The following is a 26056-nucleotide window of genomic DNA, read 5'->3' on the forward strand; positions in this document are numbered from 1 at the left end:
GGTGCCCAGACCCTTGCACATGCTGTCTTCTCTTTCTGGAATGTTCCCTTCCCCCCACTTTTCTCCTGACTGCCTCATTCATCTTACACGCCCCTTCTGAGAGGCTTCGCTGACCTCCGACAACCTACAGTGGGCTCCGCACCCGGCCCCTCCCGGCACCGTCACTGTCTGCACAGCATGATCACCTGCGAGGACCTCCTTCCTGTCTGTTAAATTATTTTTCAACGTCTCCATCTCCTACCCAGGAGCTGGCCTGCTTCACTCAATGCTGTGTCCCCACTGCCTGACACATAGGTGGTGGTTATTAAATATATGAAAGAATACATGCATGCAGACCCTACTCTGGACTTTTTTCTTCGCTTTCTCTGAGGCTGTGGCCCAGGCACCCAGGCAGAGGGTTGGCCGGGTGGGAGTTGGGGCGATGCGTGTGCTGCACCTTCCCAGGGACATCACTGAAGTGATGTGGTGCTGGGAAGTTCACGAAGGGCTGTTTCCCAGGGCCCGTCGCTCCTCCCAGGCTGGGGGAATAGGAGGACTTGCCTCCTGCCTCCGTGAGCTGGACGCCGGCCATGCTGAGTCCAGGTTAGGATTCCGTAGCTCTTTGCATGTTGTTTGCATGGCTCGGCTCTGAGCCTCGTGTTTCTGCTTGTGGTTTTCTGGTCTGTCCCCAGCGCCACAGAGCTTCTCTCTCAGACCTGGCCTGATTGGCCAGCCATGGAGTCTGCCCGGAAGGGTGAGTGCGGTGAAATTCCCAAGGGAAAGAGTGGTTGTGCCCAGGACTGTGCCACGCTAGCTTCCGTGTCTCGGGAGCTTACCCAGCATATCCGCCTCTGTGACAGTACCCTCGTTCTCCCGTTTTACAGATAAGTAAACTGAGGTTCAAGAGAGTTGAAAAAAATTTATCCCAAGTCGCGTGGCTAGCAAACATCAGGGTCAAGATGTGAGTCCTAGTCTGTTCACCCAGAGGCCAGGCTTGTTCCCTGTCTGAGCTGCCTCCCGGGCTTCCCCAGGGACATACCCAAAGAGCCAGGCTGGCCCTTCTGGAAGCTCTTCGAATTTGGCACTTCCCCCAGTTCCCTATCTGGCACTAAAACCCCTTCTTAAGGCACCTCCTCAGTGGCCCTTCAGCTTGAGCAAGGCACCCCCGGTCTGTCCTCTGTAGGACAAGAGAGGGGGGCCAAGAGGTGTCATTGGATAACTGGTGGCACTGCCAAGCCTCGGAGAAAACAGAGAAAAATGTCCAGAGGGGAGGTGAGGGCAGGATGGGAACAGGCGGCCGGGGCACGGGCCCCCAAGCGGAGGGAGTGGCAGGGTGGGAGCGGGGGCCCTGCCTGTGGGGCGGCCCCCACCCAGCCTCGGCACTGGAGCGCCCAGTGCCGGAGGGGATCTCTGTGCTCTTCCCATGTGGAACGGGCGCCGGGGATGGGCAGGGGGATGCAGGCTTGGAAATTCAGAAAAAGCCCCTGGAGTGATTCTGAGTTTCCCCCTGAGGTCCTCCTGCCTGGCCTGCTGGGGCCTGGCCACGCCCTGGGCAGTCCCCAGGCTCTTCCAGACGCTCACCACGGCCTGTGGGCAACGCCCCCCACCCTGTCCCTGACCCTTCGTTTCCTGTAGCGTCCTGCTATTGGGCTGCAGGAGCACCCCTTCCTGCCACTCAGGGCAGCCCCCCGCAGGAGCCATTCTAGCCCTGAAGGCAGCTGTAAGCCCCCTCATGCCGTGCCCGCAGCACCCAAGCAACGGCAAGGCTGAGGGCACTGGGCTGGGAGTGCCCACTGTCCGCGCCGCCTGCCCCCTAGGCCACGTGCTCCTCGCCCCTCGGGGCCTCCGGGCTGACCGATGTCTGTCTCTCACGCAGGCGATGACTCAGGATGCAGCCAGGGGCTACAACGTGCACAGAAGACCGCATCCAGCATGCCCTGGAGCGCTGCTTGCACGGGCTCAGCCTCAACCGCCGCTCCACTTCTTGGTCAGGTAGGTCTGGGGAAACAAGCGCGGTGCTCCTAAAGCCCAAGGAAGCCTCAGGGGCCGCAGGGAGCACTGGACTAGCCTTGGAAGCTGGAAGATTCTGGTTCCAACTCTGTGCGACTTGAGCAAACCCCTGGACCTCACCTGGGCAGGTGCTTGGCACAGCAGCTGGTGGAGAGGAGGCCCTCAGTGGGCAGCACTTTCTCCTTTCTCCCACGCTGTCTCCTCCATCCTTCCCAGGCTGCATCTTGCTTCCTTAGCATGTGCTAGAAGCATTGTAGTTATTGAACCTGCTTACAGATACCACAGCGGCCAATTCTAAAAGAGGAGCTGTGAATTCACGAACAGCCTTCCCCAGAATTCTGTTTACTTGGCTTCTAGTTCCTTCCACAGCTCCACCGTCCTGTTTCCCATAGAGCAAGGAACAATGTCAGCAGAGCTTTGGGCAGCAGGGGGCCTCCGCATTCTGTGCTTCCCCAGGATGGAAACAGCGGTATCGGCAGGCTGGGGCGGTTCTGTCTCCGAAGCCTGGTGACTAGTTGTAGTAATTCCCATACTTGTACAGATTTTTCCTACCCCATATCTCACTTGCTTCCCTAACCACCTCCTGCGAGAGAGAACCACTGCTCTTTGAACATCCCTGGCTCCTTCCTACCGCAGGACCTTTGCACTTGCTACCTGGAATTCTTCCCTCAGAACTGTGCACAGCTGGCTCTTTCTCATCCAAGCCTCCGCTCAAATGTCATCTCCTCTCAGAGGCTTTCCTTGGCCTTTGGCATGAAACAGATCTGGATTAAAACTCTGCCTCACTGGCTGTATAAACTTGTGTGAGTCACGGAACCACTCGGGACCTCACCTGCTTTGTCTGTAAAATGAGAGGAATAACAACAGGAACCAGCTTCCTGAAGGGAAGATGGGAGACTCAGTGGAGGTGGTGTATGCGAAGGCCTAGCACATAGTAGGTAGTCAATAAGTGGTAGTATTTTTCACCTTGCCTTCTACCTGGATTTCGATGGAGCTTAAGCTTACAGAATTGAGAGGTCTGTCATTAAGTAAATGAATGCAGAAGTATCGACTTACAATTTCACGAAGATCTGCGACCACATGAAACACACAGACAAGGGCCTCCTGGACTTTGGGAGGCAGCCACACACAGAAGGGGGCCTGGGCCCCCACGCCCCTTGTGGTCTGTCCGCTTCCGCCCCTGCTGCTGTCACTCGCCACGGCACACAGACACACACTCATTCACACTCGCGCACACTCAGAGGCCTCCGTGACCACCCCTTTCAGTTTTAGGGGTTTGCCCTTGCTGACTGCAGAGAAAAAGAGACGGACAAAATAAGAACGTCTGGGGAAGTCAGAGTGACAAAATGTTCATCGTAGCTTTCAAAACAAACGAACGTAGCTTCCCTTCCTGGGCTCCATTCCAGGCAGCCCCAGGAAGTCCCACAGCTGTCATAGCCTCGGCTTTGTGGGGGGGAGGGGAACCCTCACCCCGCTCTCCTCCTTCTCCCAGCCATCGCGGCCTCTGCCCGCCTCGCCTGCATCTGGAGGCCCCAGCACCTGCTGTGGGAAACCGGGGCAGGGTGCTGGCGGGGAGGGCAAGTGCCTTCCAGAGACACAGGGGCCCGTTCATGTGCTTTGAAGGGAGCCCCAGCCCCTTTCTGTGTCTCTTGAGCTTCCAGGAATAAGAGACCTGTCATTATGCCTTAATGGGGCACGATAGGGTTGCACGTGGATCCAGAATTTTCTGAGACTCCCCCTGACAAAGGAATGCTCCAGAGCAGCCCCCGGGGCCCCGACCGCTCCCCGGCCCCAGACTGACTGCTGGCCTTTCCCTTTCCAGCCGGGCTGTGTCTGAACTGCTGGAGCCTACAGGAGCTGGTCAGCAGGGACCCGGGCCACTTCCTTATCCTCCTGGAACAGATCCTGCAGAAAACCCGAGAGGTGAGGGCGGGGCTGGCATCGGCCTCGTGGAGCCAAGAAAGAGGCACCCACAGGATGCCCGTTCTGAGTGCCTGGGCCACCGAGGGGCTCGGCACAGGCGCCGGGGAGCTGCGAGCTCTCGGCTTCAGCCCTGCTTGTGGATTTCAGGCTCCTGGGAAGGGATGTGGCTCTCTCGGTCGGAACATGTGGTCCTTTGGCCGAGGGCCTGGAAGCTGCTTTTGAAAACAGACATTTCTTATAAGTCAAGGTATTGGCCAGAAAGGACGGAGGAGGACTTACTGAATTTCTGTCCTCAAAGAGATCCGTAAAAACAAAGACACAGAAGAGAAAACTGAGGGGAGAGGCAGACTGAGACCTCCTCTCACAACTCAGTAAACAGGCTTCCATGCCTAAGAGGGGGATGCCTTAATGCTGACCTGGACTGGGCTGCCCTGAGGAGGGTCCTGGCTCTTTTCATAAAGAATTCTCTTGAAAGTTTCTCTTTTTAAAATATATAACTGAGTTGGAAAATATTTGACTTTCTCAGTTAGCCCACCCTTTACCTGTAAGAAGAAAGTGTTGGTTTGTCAGGACACCCGAGGTCCCAGTTCTAGCGCCGCCCTTTACACGGTGCAGAGGAGGGCTGAGCCACGGAGGGGCTGAGAGCGGAGCAGACGCACGGTCTCCTCAGGATAAAGAAAAGGAGCTTTTTAAACGTGAGCTCAGCAGGCATCGCAGAGATGGGGGGCTTTCCCTGTGTCTTCGGTCCCATGAGTTTGAAGATGGGCTGGAAGACCCAAGAATTCTACATTGTGTGTGTACAGGTGCAGATGTGGGCCGGTGGGGGAACACGAAAGAATAACCGGAACTCATAAACATATATGCAAAAGATGTTCCCCAGTGATAATAAAATAAATGCAAATTAAAACCACATTGAAACAGACTTTGCCTGGCAAATCAGCAAAACATTTTAATAAGCAATGCTGAGAAGCGTGTAGTGAAACCGGTACTTTCATACATGTAAGATATTATAAATGGCAAAACCCTATGGAAAATATTTGGGCAGTATGTTTCAAAGATCATAAATATGTTTATAATCTTGATTGATCGATTCCACTTCTTGAATTCTATCCTAGGTAAATCATATAAATTATAGAAAAAGAAATTTTCTCGAAGGTTTTCATTGCAAAAGTAATTACAATTAAGCGCAAGAAATGATCTCAGATATCTAAACTGAAACTAATAAATTATGGGAATCTACCAGAAGGAGTATTACACAGCTAATAAAAATAATAGCTATTAACCAAGGGTATTAACGCAATTTAGTGTGTAATAAAATTACATGAGTAATATTTATTAAATGGCTTAGGGGCAATGATTAAACATTTGGAAAAATACAGAGTGAGAATCCTAACTCATACCATACTGCAGATGAAATTCTAGGTGTATTAAAGACTTAAATTAAGAAAATAATGCTTCAAAGAATAGAAGAAAAATATATCAGAGTATTCACAGGATCCTTGCACAACAAAGCAAAAATCCATAAAGGAAAAAAATCAACACCTATAATTTATATACATCAAACAAATCCATAAATTTAAAAGACAAACAACAAACTGGAAAAAATATCTGCAATACAAATAACAGGTAAATGTATAACGAGGAGGGAACAAAAGACGGTCTTAGAGACCATGTAACAGAAGAAATTAATTTATAATATTATATGAAAGAGACATTAAGAGTAAAAATATACACACTATGATTACAGCTCTACAGAGGACAATACATCGAGAAAAACGGTGTAAGGAGAAGTCTGTTGAAACCTTCGCTGTGGTTGAGTTTGGAAGTGAGGCATTGCGAGCAGGGGTTTTTTTTTCCCTTAACTTCTATTTTCCAAATTTTTATCATGTGGTTAAGAAAGAACAGAACAAGAAAGCGCAGCTCTGTTCTGCGCCTCTGAAAGAGCCTCACTCTCCTCTCCTGTCCTCTCCACAGGTCCAAGAGAAGGGGACCTATGACCTGCTCCCCCCGCTGGCCCTGCTCTTCTACTCCACCGTCCTCTGTGTAAGTTCTGGTCCGGGCCAGTCAGGGCAGTCGGGGCGGGAGAGAGAAGGACGACCAGCCTAGGGCAGGCTCGGTCCTCTCAGCCCAGAGAATGAGCACTGAGAGGGAAGCTGGCCAGCAGTGACGCTTGAGATGCCTGTCAACTTCCCGATGGCTTCAGATTGGCCTTGAGAGGTCTCGGTAACTCCATGTGGGTGCTGTTGTGCCTGGCATGTCTGGGAGCCATGGAGGAGCCGCTACTCCAACCTGTTCACAAGCCGCGAAAGAGGTCCTGTGAAGGAGATTTTATGTCCACCCCATTTTGTACCCCAATGGTCAGTTTTACCCAATGCTATCACCCGGTGTTCTCCAGACTGGTGGCATCAAAACCCATGTACACTGAGTCAGTTCACTTCAAAGAACGTTTTCCTCTAGTGAGGATAAATGTGGTTCAGGCATTGAAGACCACTCCCCAAAATGAGAGACAGCAACAGCACCGTTTAAGATGACTTCCGGCTTCTCAGAGAGCCGCTCTTATAGGTCAGATTCTGTTTAGTAAATACAAGGCCCTTGCAGTAGAGACGTCCCTTGGCGCCATCTTGCCAGTGTGTCACTCATTCCCTGTGCATTACTTCCAGTTCTTCCTGACCTTGTCCTTGGACACACTGCTGCCAGGAAATGCGTGCCCTTTGTGAAACATTCCAGAAAATAGCAGGTTCTGTCGTGGAAGATCAGTGAACTTTCTCTCACCGAGACCCCTCTGCTTGCCACTCCCTCTCCATTCCAGACACCACACTTCCCGCCGGACTCAGATCTCCTCCTGAAAGCAGCCGAAACCTACCACCGATTCCTGACCTGGCCCGTTCCTTACTGCAGCATCAGCCAGGAGATGCTCACCTTCATCGATGCTGAACTCAAGGCCCCAGGTAGGTGCTGAGTCAGTGGCACGTGGAGCAGGGACTGTGCAGCCAGGAGGCCTTCTGAAACTGTTCTTTGGCTGCGAGCCTCCTCACCTGTCCTCCTTCAGCTCATCTCTGTCCGTGACCCTGTTTCAAAACGCTGGTGTCTCCTCTTCGTGGTGCTGTATGTGCACCAGTGTCAGAGATGGCTGGACGCAGGGAACACAGGCAGTAACTCAAGGGGGAATCCTTAGGGGAAGCCGAGCAGGGGTTCAGGGCAAGGAGACCCTGCCATGCAGCCAGAGCCCCTGCTCTGGTTATCCAAGTGGTCTCTGAGGCTGCCCAGGTCAGACAGTGAAGCCCCCACCATGTGGACACGAGGCCCTCGTTTGCTCTCTTGCCTCAGAGCAAACAGGGACATGCACGTGCGGGTAGACTCAGCTCTGGCCATGGAAGGAGGCTACCGTTGGGAGTGGACAGGTTGATGGTTGACAGGCGCCATGACAAGTGTGGGCAAGGGCTGGGCTCTAAGTTTTTCATGGGCGGGGTCTGAGAAGTAGAAGTCCTTGAGAGATTGCAGGATTTATAATACATGTGAAAAAGAGGTCAAAGAAAACTGTTGTAGAGCAGGAGAAAACACAGATGAGTATGATTTACTGAGAGGTGGCCTGATGTGAGAGTCATTCATCACCTCGGTAGCTCAAAGGAATAGGGTCGATAAACAACTGAATAGGTACCTCTAAAATATTCAGTAAAATTCCACATGCATTCCTCAAATATGTGGAAACTATTAATATATGGAAGTGTTCTTAATAAGGTAACAGCCCACAGTGAAATACTAGAGGCATTTCCATTTAAGTCAATTATCTTCCTCTTCATGCTTATAAGTATTTTGCCTATGCAAAAACAAAAACAAAGACAAAGAATATTTCCTCTTCCAGAGAAAATAAAATTTTAATAGGTAGAAATCAAACAATTGCTTATTTGCCAAGGTTAAGAGGATCACACAAAGAACTGTCAAACTAGTAAACAAGTAGCTAAGAACTTTGCCATATAAGGGCCTGAACCAGTAAGGAGACATATGAAAAAAACAATTTGCAGTAGCAACTAAAAATATAAAATGAATAAAATAAATGTGACTGACCTACATAGAGAAAACAAATTTAACTGAAGGATAAGTAATTTAAAAGACATGTTGCTAGATTGAGTCAATGTTGTATTAATATCACGTGCTATGGAAATAAATGTTACTGTGATCAAAATACCAACAGCATTTTTTAAAATTTAACAAAATAGATAAAGTCTATCTGAAAGAAGAACCACTCTATAATAATATTTCTCTATGTGTTTTTTATATGTTTACGTATTCTTAAAGAAGAGTAAGTATGGATGCTTCCTTAGTAGATCTTTGAAGGTATTTTAAGGCTATATATAGTTATTAAAATTATACACTATTGGTAAAAGAATACATAAATTAATTGAATAAAATATAATAGCTAGAAACAAATGAAATATTTAAAAAAAATATTATATAACAAAGTGGCATCCTCAAACGAGTCATGAAAAAAATTGATCATTTAACAAATGGTATCAGGATAATTGAGAGACCATAACAAATGAGTTAGAATTTTATCTCCAAAAAACCAAGATTGAGTTTTTAAATATAACTTACAGTAGGATTAATGGTTTACGTGTAGGAAAAAAGACCATAAAAGTACAGAAGAAAAATAGGCTACATGAGCCTAGAATGGAGAAGGATCATCCCTGGAAGGCAAAAATTATAAAAGAAAAGGACAACAGATGTGAGGGTGTAAAATTTAAAGGTTTTTTATGGCAAAACTCACTTTAGATAAATGACTAAGAAAAGTATTTTCAATAAAAATGAATAGCTTTCAAACCCATGAAGAGTTCTTTGAGTTTATTAAAAATAGGTAGACATCCCTCGGTGGTATGGCTTAATTGGTTGGAGCATCCTCCCATGGACCTAAAGATTGAAGGTTCAATTCCCAGTCAGGGCACATACCCAAGTTGCGAGTTTCATCCCCAGTCGGGGTGTATAAGAGAAGGCAACCAATCAATGTTTCTCTCTCTCTCTTTCTCTCTTCCTCTCTCCAAAAAGAGCAATGAAAAAAATGTCTTCCGGTGAGGATAAAAAATAAAATAGGCTAACACACCAATGAAAATATGAATAAAGGACATGATTTAAGCACATCAAAAAAAGAACCATAAATAGCTGAAGAACACCCCCAAATACAATTGTCCTCACTAGTAATACAGAAAATGCAAAACTTAACAGTAAGACATCATTTTCCTCCTATCAAATTGACAAAGATGAAAAAAAAAACGAATACCAGTCTTGGTCAGGAAAAGGGGGTCTGTGTTCTCTAAAACATTAAAAAGAATATCCTTTCACTCAGCAATTCTATTCCTAGAAATTTGAACAATTATGGATATGCAAAGATTTTTCTACAAGGCTGTTCATTGATGCATTCTTTCTAATAACCAATTTCAGAAAACCTAAATATTGAAATTGGTTGAGTATATTGTAGCGAAGTCATTTGGTGGAATGCTAATCTTTTTTTTTTTTTTTAAGATTTTATTTCTTTATTTTTAGAAAAGAGAAGGAAGGGAGAAAGAGAGGAATAGAAACATCAATGTGTGGTTGCATCTTGCAAGCCCCCTACTGGGGACCTGGCCTGCAACCCAGGCATGTGCCCTACACTGGGAATCAAACTGGTGACCCTTTGGTTCACAGGCCAGCACTCAATCCACTGAGCCACACCAGTTAGGGCTGAATGCTAGTCAGTTATTGAAAATGATACAGAAATACAATTACTGGCATCAAAAGATGTTGAATAATTTGAGTTTTTAAAAAAGCAGGCCCCAATATACTATGCATGTTGTAATCCCATTTTTTTCCTTGGAAATCTATGTGTACACCAGGCCCTATTTAGTACTGACAGTGTTTAATTCTCATTGCACACATTAAGCACCACAGAACAGAAGTAGCAAGTCTTATTCCCCAACAATTCATGAACCCTAGAAAGCTCAGGGCTGAAGCTCTGTCTGTACATTCCTTTGAGGGTTCATGGTTTCCTTCCCAACCAACCGTCTGATCTGTCTGCGCCCAACCAGCCAGCTGTGTGAGTTATAGCAGAGCAGGGCAGGCACAGGCTAAGACTGGCTGTCACCCAAGTCTACCTATTACAGGGACCTCACCTCATGGGAGAGGCGCGGGTGGAAGAATTAAGAAATCAGGAAGCCCCTGGGGAGAAGGTGTCAAACAAGGAAAGGTGCTTGTGCACATGATGAATCGAGAAACTGCCAACCTAACTTTTCAAGGCGCCCTAAGGGAACCAATGATTTTAAGGTTCATCCGTTTCATTCCCGTGCTCCCCAGTGTCCCCCGCAAAATAAATACATCTAGACCACTTCTGGGCTTCTTGCTTGTGACCAGAATTCCTTTAATAAGAATGCAGTCTTCTTCCTGTTTATAATTGAGACAGAAAAGAGCTAAATGCAAATGCCGGGCCGGGCCTTGAGTCTACACCAGAGACTGAAATTACTCTTTCTTACTTTGAAATGGCTGAGGGGGATGCGGGGTTGGGGGAGGGCTGTCACCTGCACATGGGGAGACCGCTTCCCACTTTCAAGTGGAACCAGCTGGCTCCCCTCCGCTGCATGCCCACTGTGCCTGGAGATGTTTTTGTGGGCAGCCGAGCAGGAACTCTGTTCTGGGAAGCCCGGCGAGCAGATGTGGCGCAGAGGTGGAGGTGCTGCAGTGAGGCCCCGACTCAGGGACAAGAGCCAGGCAGAACAGCAACTGGAGCTGGACTCAGGGCAGGGAGGACCCTGGGAACTTGTGTCCCTCTCTGCAGAGGGCCTTCCCCCGGACATGCTCCAGGGACCATGTGAGGCCTCAGATATGCGGGTGATGTAGGAGAAGGCAAATACGAGGGGGACCCCAAAAAACCTGAAGTTACTTTCTGGAGGGCCGGCCCCCTGTAATACAGGCTTCCCCAGCTAGACGAGTGTTCTAGGAACCCACTTGTATCAGTGCACCAGCTGGTGGTGGTGTGAGAGGCTGCATTCGGCTTCAGTGAATTTTTTTTTTTGAAGATTCTTTCAACATGTTTGTCCATTTCATGATGGGGGATTTCCGAGCACACCTGCCCACACCTCACTGGGTGTTCAGCCATTTTTGACCAAAAAGGCGGCATGACCCCTGTGCCCCACCCTCCCTATTCACCTGGTCTCACCTTGAGCAACTTTCTTTGTCTCCTGGATGAAAAAAGTCCTCAAAGGGCAATGTTTTGCCGACGTGGAAGAGGTGAAACAAAAAAAAATGGCAGAAGCACTAAAAGACACCAAAATTGCGGATTTCGAAAACTGATTTGAATGGTGGGGAAAAAGTCTTGATAAGTGTATTGCATCAAACGGAGAGTACTTTGAAGGTCACTGAAGTTTAAACATGTAAGAGTAAGAACACAATTTTTTATACATAAATTCCGGGTTTTGGGGAGGTCTCCCCTTGTAACTGTCTGGAGAGGGGTACTAGGGCCAGGCTGCCCGTACTGTGAAATTCTCCTCTTCCATGGAAAGTGGAACTGAAACAAGAAGCCATTAACTCTCCCTCATGTCAGAGGGTCGTTTTCAAACAATGAACAAACCTAACTCATCCAAATGCACAGGGAGTCCGAGTCGCAGGTGAGGGTTTGAGAAACTGAAATCAGTTTCTCACGTAAGCTGGAATCAGATTGCAAAATTAGATGCAAAATCAGTTGATATCATATAGCGGAATGGAACCGTAACCTCTGAGGTTATCTTTTGTGGGGAATAAAAATCACTCATCCCACATCCACAAGTTAACCTCTAATTTCACAGAACCTGAGCCCTTGTCCACAGCAAATAGTAAATTAAACAAAATTACCCTCGTCTATATAAGCCTTCAGTAGGCTCATATAGTTAGAAAGTGCTGGAGTATGACTTTGTAGAGGCATGTGGTTATAGTTTTGCCTTATAGCTAAGTACCTCCAACCCCAATGAGCCCAGCAGGGATGGGGGGAGGAGGAGCTGGCGCTGAGGGGAACCAGGGAGGGGCTAGAACGCAGGCTGGGAGGGAGCTTTCAGGGGAGACGCTGAGGCTGTATCTCTCAGCTGGTGCCTGCACTGGGTGTTAGACCATTGTGGTTTCAAACCCGCGACCTGTGGGACTGCTGGCAAGACGTCTTACTTACAGGAGCCTGTTTCCTCATCAATAAAACGGGAGGATAGCACTGTCTCCCTCTCGCGGCAGTTTGTGAGGACAAAGGCTGACCTACATTGATTTCACATTGCTTGGGCAGTAGGATTTGGGTGCTTTTAGCTTATGGGAAAAGTCCTGGCAAGGTCACAAAGAGATGACAAGAGACTTGAAGAGCTGGGCCCTCCACCCAGGGAGCCCTAGGGAGCCAGTTGCCATGGAGATGAATGAAACACTTTACTCCACTTTAATGTGGCTGGGTAGCAGAGGAAGTGGGCAGGTATGAAGCCTCGGGCCTCCCCCTTCTTCCTGACTCCACCCCCAACAGGGTGCCTATTGCCTCCACTGCGGAGGTGGCAGGAAACCTCAGGCCAGCGCTGCCAGGCCCTGCCCACCACCGCCCTCTCAGGTGGAGCCCACATGTTTGTTGAGTGTTTACTCCATGCCGCCCGCATAACTGTGCAAACCACAGCACTTGCCTGCAGAGAGTTTATCTGTGAGCCCGAGGGCAACGGTGGGCCTCACATGTGTGAGTCACTCAGGGTGCCCCAGCCTCCAGGGCTGCATCTCACCCAGGCCGCAGCCCTGCTACGTGAGAAGGAAGAGCAAGATTAGTCCCACTGAGTGCAGGAGACAACCAAGACTCAGAGAAGCTGGACGTTTCTTGCCCACACTCTAAAGGCAAGTGTGAGGGAAGAAACGTGGGGCTTGGTATGGCAAAGGCCTATGTCACTTATGACTTGATGGCCTGGGACAGGCTGCCTAAGTTCTCCTGGTCAAAAGTAGGACTGTGATTGAGGAGGAGGAGGATGGGGGTGGCGGAGGCGGTGATGGCGGCAATGGCTGCATGACCGGTGTGCCTGCAGCGCGCCAAATGCTGCTAAGAGTGGGCCTCGTCTATCCGCAGAACGTCCCCCTGGGTGGTTACAGTATTTCCATCTTTCAGATGATGAAACTGAAGGCCAGGCAGCTCAGTAGCTCGCCCAGCGTCACCTGGCTTACAAGAGCTCTACTACTTGAACCTGTATCTGCTCAAGTCTAAAAACCATATTCTTTGACTCAAAAAGCCACATTCCCACATTGCATAAGGCTGCGATTCTACCAAAAGACCCAGGCTGGTGACTGCAGGACGGAAAGGCCCTCGGCCGTCCTGGCCCACAGGCACTTCGTGCGCGTCGGGCAGTTTCCCCTCCCCTTTTCCTTTCACACGGTGCCTTCCCACCCTGGCCCTCTCGTCAGTCCGGGCAAACCTGGATGCGGCCAGTTTTGCCCATCCGCCAGCAGCAGGTGAATTGTGAATAGTGTTCAGTGGCAACAAGTTTCTCCTGGGACATTACCGATCATAAACATTTGCATCTTTACTTTCTGTCTCTTATTATGGAATGAAAGGTTTTAACGCCTAAAGGAGCGTCAAGCACACGTGGATGTGGCCTGCCTTTCTGTTTACAGCTGCCTGAAACCCCAGGCTTGGCCTTGCACTTTCCTCAGGGGTTGCCCTCCTGCGCCCAGTTCACACTAGGCCGAAGGTGGCGCCGCCCCACCAGGGAGACAGGGACCCCGTAAGGATTTCCACGCTCCGACAAGGAGGCTGCCTGCTTCTGTCACCCTTGTCAGGGAGGAGGGCAAAATGTTTCATCTCCTCACCGAGGCTGACACAGAACCGAACACACACTGTGAAGGGTCTGTTTCCCAGCTGCAGAGCTGAGCCAAGCGGCAGGAACAAATGGAAAACCTTGAGCTCATTTCCTCTCTGCACATCTGAAGTCAGAGCAGACCGAAGGGTGGCTGGGGGCGCACAGGTGCGGAGGCTCAGTCTTACAGGGCCAACGCCAGGCAGGGCCGCGGTCCCCTGAAAAGTTGTGGGAGCGAGGCCAGGATGCTGAGGGGAAGGTGAGAGCCGTGGAGGGTGCTGAGGCTGAGTGAACAGTCCGAGGGGTGCCTGCACACCCCCTGCAGGGCACCGGCACTGAGGAGGGGAGCAGTGACAGGGACACCTGGACAGCGGAGACATGGCCTCGGCCTCCTCTCGGGGTGTTCTGCCCATAGTCCCTGCGGAGCAGGTGGCTTCAGCCACGGCGGGGCCTGGCCTCCTATTGCCCAAGGCCTTGTGGGCCTTGGGCCTAATCTGCCCCTTTTCCTGAACCGCACCCAGGAACCCCCAGCCTAACTGCCCAGCACCGGGCTCGCTGTGAGGTGCAGGGCTGGGAGTGCTGAAGGGAGACGTAAACCGTGAACTCTGTTCTTCTCTTTTTGGCCACAGGAATCTCCTACCAGCGGCTGGTGAGGGCCGAGCAGGGTCTGCCCCTCCGGAGTCAGCGCAGCTCCACTGTGTGAGTGCCCTTGGGGAGGGCGGGGCAGCGTGGGGGTGGGGACAGGGCTGGGACTCCGCCCCCACTGTCTGCCTGTTCCCTCACCTCCCCGGCCCCTGCAGCTGGCACTCCCTCTGTCACAGCACCTCCTCCCACCCAAGCCACCAACAAACAGGCTAAGAAACCCCCTGCGGCTGCTGCTGATGTGATGCACAGAGGCACTTTTCTGGGCCGAGGGTCTTGCAACAGATTCCTAAACAAGTCGGAGACATTAGGAAAAAAAAAAAGGTTAAGGACTACTTGCATTGATTGTGCCAGGTGCTGGGCACACATTACCTCCCTTTACCTCACATTTCAGATGAGGAAGCTGGAGGTCAGAGAGGCCGGGGAACTTCCCCAAGGTCGCACAGCTAGGAAGTGTCTGAGCCAGGATCTGAACCTCAGTCTTACTCGAAATCCCATGCTCTTTCCACAGTGTCTTTCTGCACTTCCCAAACTTTTTTGACCAGAATCTACAATAAAAAAAAAAATCCATTTTCTATGACAGGCTGGCGCACCCACACCCGCGCCCGCACCTGCACGTGCACACACACACACAGCTGGAACAGGTTTCATGAAAGGAAGCTCCCCCTTGCCTCAGAGGATGGGCTCCATCCCACTCTGTTCCGTTTAACTTAAAAGGCAATTCTGATTGTGACTCCCCGAGTTGATTTCATTACCCGCTCATGGGTCCCAGGCTGCTGTTTGACAAATACTAGAAAAAGCCTCCCTTCCGGGCACCCTCCAGCAGGTCTCCCGCGGTGGGGGTGCTGTGCCATCTAGACACCCGGAGACTCCAGCCTCCACCAGCAGAAGTTACAGTCACCCTAGCCACCCCCCCCCCCCATCCTCAGCCCCCGGGGGTCACTGTGCACTCACACGGCTGAGCAGACATTTGATTGAGTCCCTTCTAGGTAAAACAAACAACAACAACAACAAAAAAGCCAGTAGTAGGTTTTGAAGCAGAAGGGCATAAAAATGTCTAGTAAACGTTAGTTTACTAAGTAAACGAGATGCGTCTGGTGGGGCGGAGGCAGGTGGCTGGCGAATAGTCTCCCACATCTTTGCTGCGCTTGCTGAGCTTTGGGCGCCGCTGTTGGCGTCGTAGCTTCTTCCAATCCTCCTGTTAACCTTATGGAAAAGGTGTTTTTAAGGTCAGGAAGCTGAGGTGCTGAGAGGTTAGTAGGAAGGTCTTAGTGCTGAGAGATGGTCTCCCTTCTGTGTCCCCTAAGCTGGGAACCACGGTGGCTTGCCCGGCAGAGAGAGCCGTGCGGGCGGCGCGGGCAAAAGCCTGGCTGTTCCGGGGCTGCACGCAGTGTGGCGGAGCCGCGCCTGCGCAAGGAGCCACCGAGCCCTCGGGGAGGGGGCGCTCAGTTAGGGGCGGCATACGGGAGCCTGCCCCCTTTCTCTTATTAGTTTCTCCCCAAATCATAACTACTCTGACGGAGGCTGGGTCTGAGCCGGGGACCCAGCGCTGGGACCGATGTCCACGGAGAGCAGTGCCGGGGCGGGGGCGGGGGCGGGGCGGGGGCAGCGCCGGGCGAGTGAGCTTTCTTTGCAGTGAGCTTTCACACAGCGCAGGTTTGAGAGAGAGCAAGAGCGAATGTGCGCGGTTCACACCGAAGTGTTTACAGATAGAACGCCACGATGGCTCGAACACACTTTGAGAAAACCCAGTGATGGGGGTTGGTGTGGGCGAAGTGACAACAGTCCTGTGGTGTTAACCGTTAACTGAGTGATCGACACCCTCACGGTTCACGATCCTCTTAACCCTTGTGTATGTTTGAGCTTTTCGTAATGAACACGTTTCACATTGGCATCGAGGAGGAGCCGAGTGCAGCGGGCGGAGAGGCAGCGTTGGCTGGACCACGCTAGCCTGTGTGAAGGCCTGGCAAGCAGAAAAGGGTCCCCTGGGAGTGGAGGATCAGAGGCAGCCCTGGCGTGGCCTCCCCCTTCCCCAGGGCAGAGGCTACCCCTCACCACAACCCTTGGCCTGAGGAGCAGGGCGGGGACTAAAATTTCAGGCCGCACTGGGGCCTGTGTCTGCCCTCTGCCTCCGCCCCAAGGTGATCGCCTGGCTTCAAGTCACCTCACCTAAAATACAGTCCTCTCTTGAGCAGTCTTGCATCCATTCAGATGTCCTGCAGGAAAAAAAATGTTTATATAAAAATGAAAGTAGATTGGTTTTTTTTAATTAAGTTTTTTTTCTTTAAATATTTTTATTTATTTATTCTTAGGCAGAGGGGAAGGGAGGGAGAAAGAGAAGGAGAGAAACATCAATGTATGATTGCCTCTGGTGTGTCCCCCCCACTGGGGACCTGGCCTGCAACCTAGGCATGTGCCCTTCACTGGGAATTGAACCAGTGACCCTTTGGTTCGCAGGCCAGTGCACAGTGCACCAAGCCACAGCAGCCAGGGCTAAGTGTGCTTTTTTAAAAGGCTTTTGAGGACACTGGTGAAAAATACTCAGAAGTGGACCATAAACTTCCCCTTGGGAGCTGGGGCCCTGGAGCCCTCACCCACTCCCCTGGCCTCAGCCCCCACCTGGGCTGTGCGGGGGCCTGGCCGCAGGCTGGCACGGCCTGGCACAGTGCGTGGCGGCACCCCCAGCACCCACAACCATCCCTCTGTGCCCCCAGCACTGTGTTGCTGCTGAACCCAGTGGAGGTGCAGGCGGAGTTCCTCGCTGTGGCCAACAAGCTGAGCGCACCCGGGCATTCGCCCCACAGCGCCTACGTCACCCTGCTCCTGCACGCCTTCCAGGCCACCTTCGGGGCCCACTGTGACCTCTCCGGGCTGCACTGCAGGCTGCAGGTATGACCCTGCGGCCTGGGGCTTAACATGGCCCCCTTGTAGAAGAACACGCCTCCAGAGAGGTGGAGTCCCCTCTCTGCCACATCTCAGTGCTGTGGCCTCCTGGGTACCTGGCCTCCCTCGCCCCCAGGGGCCGGGAGGACAGGGGCTGGAGAACGGGCCTTGTTGACAGGGTCTGTGTGGTGCTGGGTCCTGACCAGGGCGGGTGGGCACAGAACCTCAGAGAGGCAAGATTTAGACGACAGTTGGAAGACCTGGGTTCTAATCCTAGTGCTGTGATGGGCCAGGCCTATGGCCCTGCACAGCGTCCCCTCTCTGGGCTGCAGGGGTGAGCTCTGAAGTCCCCTCCAAGTCTGCGGGGCTCTGGCTCTGGGCCTGTCTCTCCAGACCACATCCCGCGCCAGGGGGTTGGAGGCAGGCCTGGCTCCCTGGTCTCTGGGAGGAGAAGGGTGATGAAGCTGGAGAGGGGACCGGCCACTGCTGCCCTCATTGAGACCCTGGGAAGTGGAGAAGGCAGGTGGCCAGGCCATGGTATGGGAGCAAACCTTCCTCCTCCTGGGGTTTCAGCCCAAGGCCCTGGCTGAGCTCGAGGACATCTTCGCGGAGACCGCGGAGGCACAGGAGCTGGCATCTGGCATCGGGGATGCAGCCGAGGCCCGGCAGTGGCTCAGGACCAAGCTGCGGGCGGTGGCAGAGAAAGCCGACTTCCCTGGCGTCTTAGGTGAGGCTCTTGGAATAGTGGGGCCCACTTTCCCGTCATCTCCTCCGGCTCCCAGGCGGCCGTCCAGGCCAGTTGGTGGCTCTGCTCCGCACAGGCACTCAGAGACCCATGTTCCTCCACCTCCCCGGGTGCACTGTTCCTGCCTGCAGGGTTAGGGTTGGGTTGCCATCATGTGGCCACCGGTGTGAAAAGAAAAAGACTGTGCTAATCCAGGGCAAGGGGCTTTCTTTTTACATTGGTGATAATACGGAAGTTGCAGGCATCACGGCTACACGTGCCCCTGGGCCCACTTTAGTCACTTGGCCACACCTCACCCCGAGGAGCCTGGGAAACTTCCTCTCCACGACTCTGTCACCAGGGATGAAGGGGCATGATATTCCTCACAACACCCGAAGAGATAGTGCCATTGTTTTCCTGTTTGGACCCTGTAAAATGAGGCTCAAAGTTTGAGACTTCACACACTTACACAGCCTTTAAAAGGGCACAGCACCCACAGGGGGTCCTCTGGCTGCGAGCCTGGCGTCCCCGCTTCCCGCTGCATCATGGGGGCGGGGGGGGGCGCCCAGCCTTGTGGTCTGGGCCGGGCCCCTCCCAGCTGTGGTCTCTTCTCTCAGATGAGGGGACTGGGCTGGCCAATCCCAACGCTCCTTCCGCAGCGTCACCCTCCGTCTGCCCCGTTCTTACAGACACTGCGAACCCCGGCAAGCTCCGCACCATCCCCATCCCTGTCGCCAGGTGCTACACCTACAACTGGAACCAGGACAGCTTCGGTGAGCAGCCAGGCCGGGCCCCTGTGATGCCCACCACCAAACTGCCCGGCCCTCTTCCCGTCCCTGTCCTGGTCTGTGCAGCAGCCCCACCCGCCCTCCCACCTGACCCAGCTCTCAGTGGAGCAGAGGTCATCCATCCTGCCATCTTCTCCCCAAGTCCACCCTGTCACCCCTCCCAAAGGGGAGCAAGAAAGGTTTCCAGGGTCCACATGCCCAGATGGTGCCTCCTCTTGCTTCCATGCAGACATCCTGCAGGAAATCCTACTCAAGGAGCAGGAGCTGCTCCAGCCAGGGATCTTGGGAGACGACGAGGAGGAGGAGGAGGAGGAGGAGGAGGAGGAGGAGGAGGAAGAGGACTTGGAAACGGATGGGCAGTGTGCCAAGCGGGACTCACTGCTTTCCACCAGCTCAGAGGCCTCCCGCGACTCCACCCTGTCCCTTGCCTCGTCCCAGGCCTCGGGGGCCACCCTGTCACGCCAGCTGCTGACCTCCTTTGTCTCGGGCCTCTCAGATGGCATGGACAGTGGCTACGTGGAGGACAGCGAAGAGAGCTCCCCTGAGTGGTCCAAGACGTCTGGCAGTCGGGAGCGCCGGGGCTACCGCAGGCCCGGGCAGAAGTTCAACAGGATCTATAAACTCTTCAAGAGCACCAGCCAGCTGGTGCTACGAAGGGACTCTCGGGGCATGGAGGGCAGCTCGGACGCGGCGCAGCCCCTGCGGCGGGCAGGGAGCCTCTGCAGCCCCCTGGGCAGCCCGGGGCCGCCCCCGGCCCGGCCTCAGCGCTCCCGCTCCCTGCCCCAGCCCAAGCTCACCACCCAGCTGCCCAGCTGGCTCCTGGCCCCCCCATCACGCTATCAGCGCCGCCGCCCCTTCCTGAGTGGGGACGAGGACCCCAAGGCTTCCACGCTGCGTGTTGTAGTCTTCGGCTCCGATCGGATTTCGGGGAAGGTAGCTCGGGCGTACAGCAACCTGCGGTAAGAGCCGGAATGGGGGCGCGTCACTGCCCAGGGGCAGGGTGGTGGTGCCTGTGGCATCGGAGCCTTGAGGCTCAGGTCCGACAGAGGCCAAGGAGCTTCTTCTCACTGTGTCTCCCCATCGCTTCCAGGCGGCTGGAGAACAATCGCCCAGTCCTCACACGGTTCTTCAAGCTTCAGTTCTTCTACGTGCCCGTGAAGCGGAACCAGGGGACCAGCTCCAGTGCCTGCCCAGCCCCTCCAAGCCAGACACCCCCACTCCCCACAGACTCCCCGAGGCACCCCGTCCCTACAGTATGTCCCCTGCCCAGAACAAATGGGGTGGGGAAGTAGAGTTGACATGAGCGGGTTCCAATGACCTGAAAGGGATGATTGGAAGTCACCAAAAATTGTCACCTGAGTTTGTGGGGCCCCTCTCCTGCCAGGCCCTGGCTCCCAAGAGTGGTCCCTGCCTTGCGCTTGGGGGTGGCATTTTGCTGTATGACACAGACTGAAAGGTGTCAGATGGGTCCAAGGGCAGGAAGAAGCTCAGACCGGGGCTGCAGGGCTGCCCAGGGCCCCGGGACTGCGGGGGCAGGCCCCCTCGCCGCCTGGGAACCTGGGAATGACTCGCCCCCTGCCTGTCTCAGGAGCTGGGCGTGGCCCAGTGGGAGGAGAGCACCAATGATATCTCTCACTACCTCGGCACGCTCGACCCCTGGTATGAGCGCAACGTGCTGGGCCTCATGCACCTGCCCCCCGAAGTCCTGTGCCAGGTAAGTGGCCCCGGGGTGGGCAGAGAAGGCCCGCTGGCTGCGGTCACCCAGCCTTGCTCCGAGGGCTCTGGTGGGAGGCGCAGCTTGGAGGCCGCGTGGAGGGCCGGGGCGCACTTGGGAACGAGCAGAGAGAAGAGGTGAGAAGCAGGGCTGAACCGGAGCGCAGGGCATGCAGGTGGGGAGGGGCCCGTGGCTGGAGTCACCACGGTGAAAGGGAGGGTCCTCAGAAGGATCCAGGGGAGCGTAGGCTTTAGCTCCCGTCCCCAGCTCGGCTCTGTCCAGCTCTACCAGGGGCCTTCCGAGGGGCCCACGTGCCAGGTTAGGGAGAGGATGGAGACCGGGCTGTGGGTCCTGCTCTGACCTCTTTGTCTCCTGCTTTCATCTCACTGCCCCCCCCCGCGACCCCCCCACCCCCACCGCTCTGCCTCTGTGCCTCCTCTGCATGTGAGTATGTCTTCCTCTGCTTCTCTTCCTCTCACGTTTCCTTTCTCTCCCTCTCCATCCCTCTGTCCCTCTGACTCGGGCTTCCCTTACCCAGCAGTCCCTGAAAGCTGACTCCCGGCCCCTGGAGGGCTCGCCCACCCCGCTGCCCATCCTGGCCGACATGCTGCTCTACTACTGCCGCTTCGCCGCCCGGCCAGTGCTGCTGCAGGTCTACCAGACGGAGGTGAGCCGCCCGGCCGCCCCAGGCCGCCTTTTCCCTCAGGCTCCCTGGCAGGCCCTCCCCCCCGGCCCCCTGCGCAGGGCCAGGGCACTGCCTGTGCCCATGGACCTGTCGGTCCCGTGCCCACCGCGTGGCAGCGCCCCGCCCTGTGCTAGAGGAGCCGGGACGGTCTCCACGGGAGGCCTGCACTGATGCTCTGGTCTCGCCCTCTCCAGCTGACCTTCATCACCGGGGAGAAGTCAACGGAGATCTTCATTCATTCCCTGGAGCTCGGGCACTCTGCTGCCACGCGGGCCATCAAGGCTTCAGGCGAGTGCTGCCTAAGTCCCAGTGGAGACAGTGGGGGGCTGGGGAGGTGGGGCCCCAGGTGGTGGAGCCCTGGGGAGATGGGGCCCTGGGACCCAGGGCCTTAGGGGGCTAGAGTCCTGGGGAAGTGTGACCCTGAAGAGGCAGGGTCACTGAAGGCAGGGCCAGAGGTGGGAGTGGGGGTGGGGGTGGGGGGCGGGTACCCGGCATAGCCCCCGGGTCTGTAAGCAGCACTGAGTAAAGGGTCTGTCTGTGTGGCACAGGTCCTGGCAGCAAGAGGCTGGGCATTGATGGGGACCGGGAGGCCGTCCCTTTAACACTACAGATTATTTACAGCAAGGTAAGAACGATACTGGGGCCCATGCCCCTCTGGGGTCTGCTCCTGATCCGCCTCACCCAGCGCCAGACCCTGAGGTCCCTGGACCCCTGTTTTTAAGGTGCTCAAGGCCGCAAAGGCCATCCACCCCTGCGGCCTCCCTCCACCCAGAGGTGTTCAGCACCCCGCACCGTGTGTCAGGGCCTGGCTGCAGGGCTGGGCTGAGGGCGGGGTGGGCACAGCTCCCAGAGGCACGGAGGGGGCCTGGCCTGGGCTGGGGGCTGGGGCCGGGGGCCGGGGGGCCTGGGAAGTGGGATTGGTGTGAAGGGAGTTGAAAGATTTTGGAGGAGAGAGTGGAAGGGGGAGCCCATGAGCCCACCAGAGGGCATGTGCCTGTGAGCATGGTGCACCTCGGGGCACAGGCCACGAGAGGCTGGACCTCACCAGCGGGAGCCCTCCTGCCTTCTTTTTTTCTTTCTTCCTTCAACCATTCAAAAGATACTCCTGCCGGGCTCTGTGCTGGGGGGGTGGGGAGGGGACGCAGTAATGGGGAGGGCCCAGCCCTCCCTTTAGCTTTTTAGAGGAGAGAGGCAGACGCGAAACCAGGAGACAAGTTAATGGCCCGAACGGTGAGTGATGACAAGGCCAGAGAAGGGCTGAGGGGACGGTGGTGATGGGCTACGTTCCATTTGGCGGCTGTGGGGGCGAGCAGAAGGGACTGAGCCCGAGAGCTGCGTGCCAGGTGTTTGTTAAACACCTACTGTGTCCCAGATGTTGCTCCAGGCACAGGTGTGTTCTCGAGTGAACAAAAGGCTTACAGCCTAGAGGCACGGTAGGCGCTGGCTCCACAAACCCGCAGGTGTGTAATTACAGCTATGACCAGCAGGTGAAGGAGAGGTACATGGTACTGTGAGAACCTCCAAGGGGGATTATTGAAGCCAGTCAGGAAAGTTAGACAAGGCTTCCTGGAGAAGGGGCATTGAGTCAATGGTGGCAAGAAAACCGGGAGTTACTTAAGCTAAAAGAGAGGGGTGTATTCTCCAGACAGAGGGAAGAGCGTGTTCAAAGGCCCTGAGTGGAAGAGAACATGAATGCTAAAGGTGATGAGGGGAGCCCTGACCTGACCAGTGTGGCTCAGGGGGTTGAATGTCGCCCCACAGAGCAAAACATCGCTGGCTCGATTCCCCATCGGGGCACAGGCCTACGTTGCAGGTTTGGCCCCCAGTCGGCATGCGTATGAGAGGCAACCTGTCAATGTTTCTCTCTCACATTGATGCTTCTTTCCGTCTCTTCCTTCCCCTCGCTCTGAAAATAAATAAATAAAGCATTTTTTAAGGTGATGAGATGACGCTAAAAAGACAGGTGGGGCCAGCATGCCAGGGGCCTTGATCACAAGGAGCGTTTCGCCCCGTCCTAGGAGCGGCGGGCGTCCGTGGAGCCAGCCTCAGTTGGCGGCTGTGCTGGGAGTGTGTGCGACCGGATCGGACTTGCGGTCTGGACGCTCCCTCCCGCAACTCTGTGGAGAACAGGCTGGAGGGGCCCACGGGGGACGCGGCAAGGCCAATAGGAGGCTCTGGCGTTTTCCAGGAGAGAAACGCGGGCAGCCAGCGCAGGGCTGGTGGCAGTAGTGACGAAGGACGTGGGAGCTGTCTGTGCATTGTGGGAGCAGCAGGGCCTGGGGATGGGTTGGATTTCAGCTTTCTGAGGCTAATTGCTCCATTTTCTCAGAAGGGCCCACATCCGGTAGGGGCTGGTCCTGTAGCTGGGATGCGTAGAGTGCGAGGTTCCCTGGAGACGCAGGAAGAGGAGGGCAGAGTGTGCAGTTGGACAGATGGGCCCAGACGCGGAACAGGGAGATGGGAGCGTAGGTGGCAGAGGTTCCCCACCGGAGAAGTAGGAGCGCAAGAGCAGAGGAGCCAGGAGAGGGTCCCCAGACCTGTGTCATGTGACCCAGGCAGAGGCAGGCGTCGTGCTAAGTAGAGGCCTGGGCCAGAAAGGTGGTGGTGAACCAGGAGTGTGCCCCCCAAAAGCCCAGGAGAGGAGGGGGGAGCAGAACCAGATTCTCCTGTGAGGTCAAGTGAGCCCACCTTGAGACTGACCAAGGACTGAGCAGTGCTCTGGGGCTTGGTAACATGGAGGCCCCCAATGAAAGAGGGGTTCCAGGCTGGCTCGGCCAGGGACTCCAGGCCTGTGGGCTCGGCAGATCATCCAGGCCCCCTTGAGGTGCTCTCAGCTCTCATGTCCTCTGACCCCAGAGTCACCAAGGTCTATACAGGTGTCAGGGGCTCTTTGTGAAGAAGCCAGCGGGCCTGGGGAATGAGAGAGCTTCCTGGGGGTGCTGGTGGCAGGCGCTCCCTGTCCCTGCTGACCTGGGGCCCCCTCTTTGAAGGGAAGGTAGCAGCAGCGGGGCCTCCAAGCTGAGAGAGGACCTGGCTTTGCTGCCTTTGCAGGGGGCCATCAGTGGACGCAGCCGCTGGAATAACATGGAGAAGGTCTGCACGTCCATCAACCTCAACAAGGCCTGCCGGAAGCAGGAGGAGCTGGGTGAGTCAGGTGGGCAGGGCGCGGGGCGGTGGCAGGGAGGGCTTCCGAGCCTGGCCTGAGCCGCCCCTGCCCTTCAGATGCGGGCACGGAGGCCCTGACGCTAAACCTGACAGAAGTGGTGAAAAGGCAAAATCCCAAATCCAAGAAGGGCTTCAACCAGGTAAGGGCTTCCCTGTCCTTGAAGCCATACCCGCGGGAAACCTTCTGGGTGTGTGGGCACGTGTGCGTGCCTGGGTGTGTGCGTGAGAGAGGAGGTGTGTCTGAGAGGTGTGGGAGGCGTGTGGGGGAAGGAGAGGCAGGGAGGGGGTGTGGCTTAGGGCTGTGCACACATGCAGGGCACTGTGGGGTGTTAGGAGGAAGGGGTGCCTTTGCGAGAGGCTGTGTGTATGGAAAGGTTCTGCCCTAAGTCTGTGGCAGAGCAGGCTGTGACGGGGACCCCAGGGCTGCCACAGTGAGGGCAGAGAGCAGTACAGTTTCTCCTCAGAGGGCACTTGCTTCTTCCAGACCCAGGGAAGGGCAGAGGGTGGAGAGGAGCCGGAACCCCTCCCCCGAGCTGGCCTAGCGGTGGACGGCTGCCTGACACCCCCGCCCCCACGGCTGGGCGGGCAGTTCCAAGGAGGGAAGGAACTGCCAGGGCCTGGGATCCCTGTGGTTGGGGCCCTGGGGACTGACCTGGGCCTTCCTTCCAGATTAGCACATCGCAGATCAAAGTGGACAAGGTGCAGATCATCGGCTCCAACAGCTGTCCCTTTGCTGTGTGTCTGGACCAGGATGAGAGGAAGATCCTACAGAGTGTGGTCAGGTAGGAAGCGGGGCCCAGCTCTGCCTCAGCTGAGTGGGGTCTAGGGAGGGGTCAGCTTCCGTGTCGTCCCACCCAGAGGCCTGGATGTTGCTGCAGGGATGTGAGGCCTGGCCTTACCCCTGCCCTGCCCTCAGGTGTGAGGTCTCACCTTGCTACAAGCCAGAGAAGAGCAGCCTCTGCCCCAAACCCCAGAGGTCGCCCCAACCACCAGCCCAGGCCACAGCGGACCTCTGCTCCCTCCTCTGCCTGCCCATCATGACGTTCAGCGGAGCTCTGCCCTAGCGAGACCCCGCACCAGCCTGGACAGAAAGCCCAGAAGCAGCCTCTTCTGCGCCTCTCCCAGGTGGCCAGCTGGGCGGGTCTCGCTCCTTGTGGAGAACCAAGTGTCCCCGTGGGCCCTTTGGGCCCTGCACTGGGCAGGGGGCGGGGCATCGGCAGTTTCTTTGGGACAGAAATGGGCTTTGGGGAGAGAGGGGTTTGGCAACACCATCCCTCAGATTCCTTGAGGTAGAAAGGAGAGCTGACTTCTTGGCCCCAGCCACTGACATGGTCAAATGTCCTTTCTAGAAGAAAGATCGGAGGCTCTGGTGCCCTGGGGTGTGGTGTAGGGCCCTTCCCCTAGCCTGTGGCTGGGCCCACTCCCTTGCCGAAGTCTCAGGGAACCCTTTGCGTCTGGAGTGCGGTCTCCTCTGCTCCCGGAACATGGAGATTTTCCATTCCTGACCTGCAGCAGCACCCTACCACCCCTCTCTCTGGGCCCGTGGGTCTTCTGAAGAGCGGCACTAACGCTTTACTTGTCCACCTTCAGGACCTGGTGCAGGTTCTCTTGGGAGTCCCTTTCTGGATCTGAGGTCCTGGGGAGACAGGACAGGTTAGATGCGGCTGCGGCTCGGTCACCTTCTAGCTACATGACCAGAAGGAAGTTAATTAGCGTCTTCAAGCCTCCCTTCCCTCAGCCCTAAGATGA

General features: G+C 54.8%; 1 protein-coding gene across 3 annotated transcripts; it reads left to right on the forward strand.

Annotated features, from left to right (window-relative positions):
* The first annotated feature begins 1868 nt into the window (after positions 1-1868).
* Positions 1869-26024, forward strand: PIK3R5 (phosphoinositide-3-kinase regulatory subunit 5). Of its 3 annotated transcripts, none has more exons than XM_054571087.1 (18): positions 1869-1971; positions 3812-3912; positions 5887-5955; positions 6722-6860; positions 14336-14405; positions 17063-17237; positions 17805-17958; positions 18645-18728; positions 18910-19702; positions 19834-19996; positions 20332-20457; positions 20996-21124; positions 21337-21430; positions 21691-21767; positions 24194-24287; positions 24365-24447; positions 24977-25089; positions 25224-26024. In XM_054571087.1, the coding sequence occupies exons 1-18, from the start codon at positions 1869-1871 to the stop codon at positions 25369-25371; spliced, it is 2715 nt and encodes a 904-aa protein (XP_054427062.1). In that variant the 3' UTR covers positions 25372-26024. The 3 variants fall into 3 exon arrangements, with proteins under 3 accessions (XP_054427062.1, XP_054427063.1, XP_054427065.1); XM_054571088.1 differs by having other exon boundaries at positions 18973-19702; XM_054571090.1 differs by having other exon boundaries at positions 18973-19702; positions 20999-21124.
* Positions 26025-26056: the final 32 nt, after the last annotated feature.

Source organism: Pteronotus mesoamericanus, unplaced genomic scaffold (assembly GCF_021234165.1).
Source record: "Pteronotus mesoamericanus isolate MK-2021 breed Mesoamerican mustached bat unplaced genomic scaffold, CSHL_Meso_final contig_22, whole genome shotgun sequence".
NCBI lineage: Eukaryota > Metazoa > Chordata > Mammalia > Chiroptera > Mormoopidae > Pteronotus > Pteronotus mesoamericanus.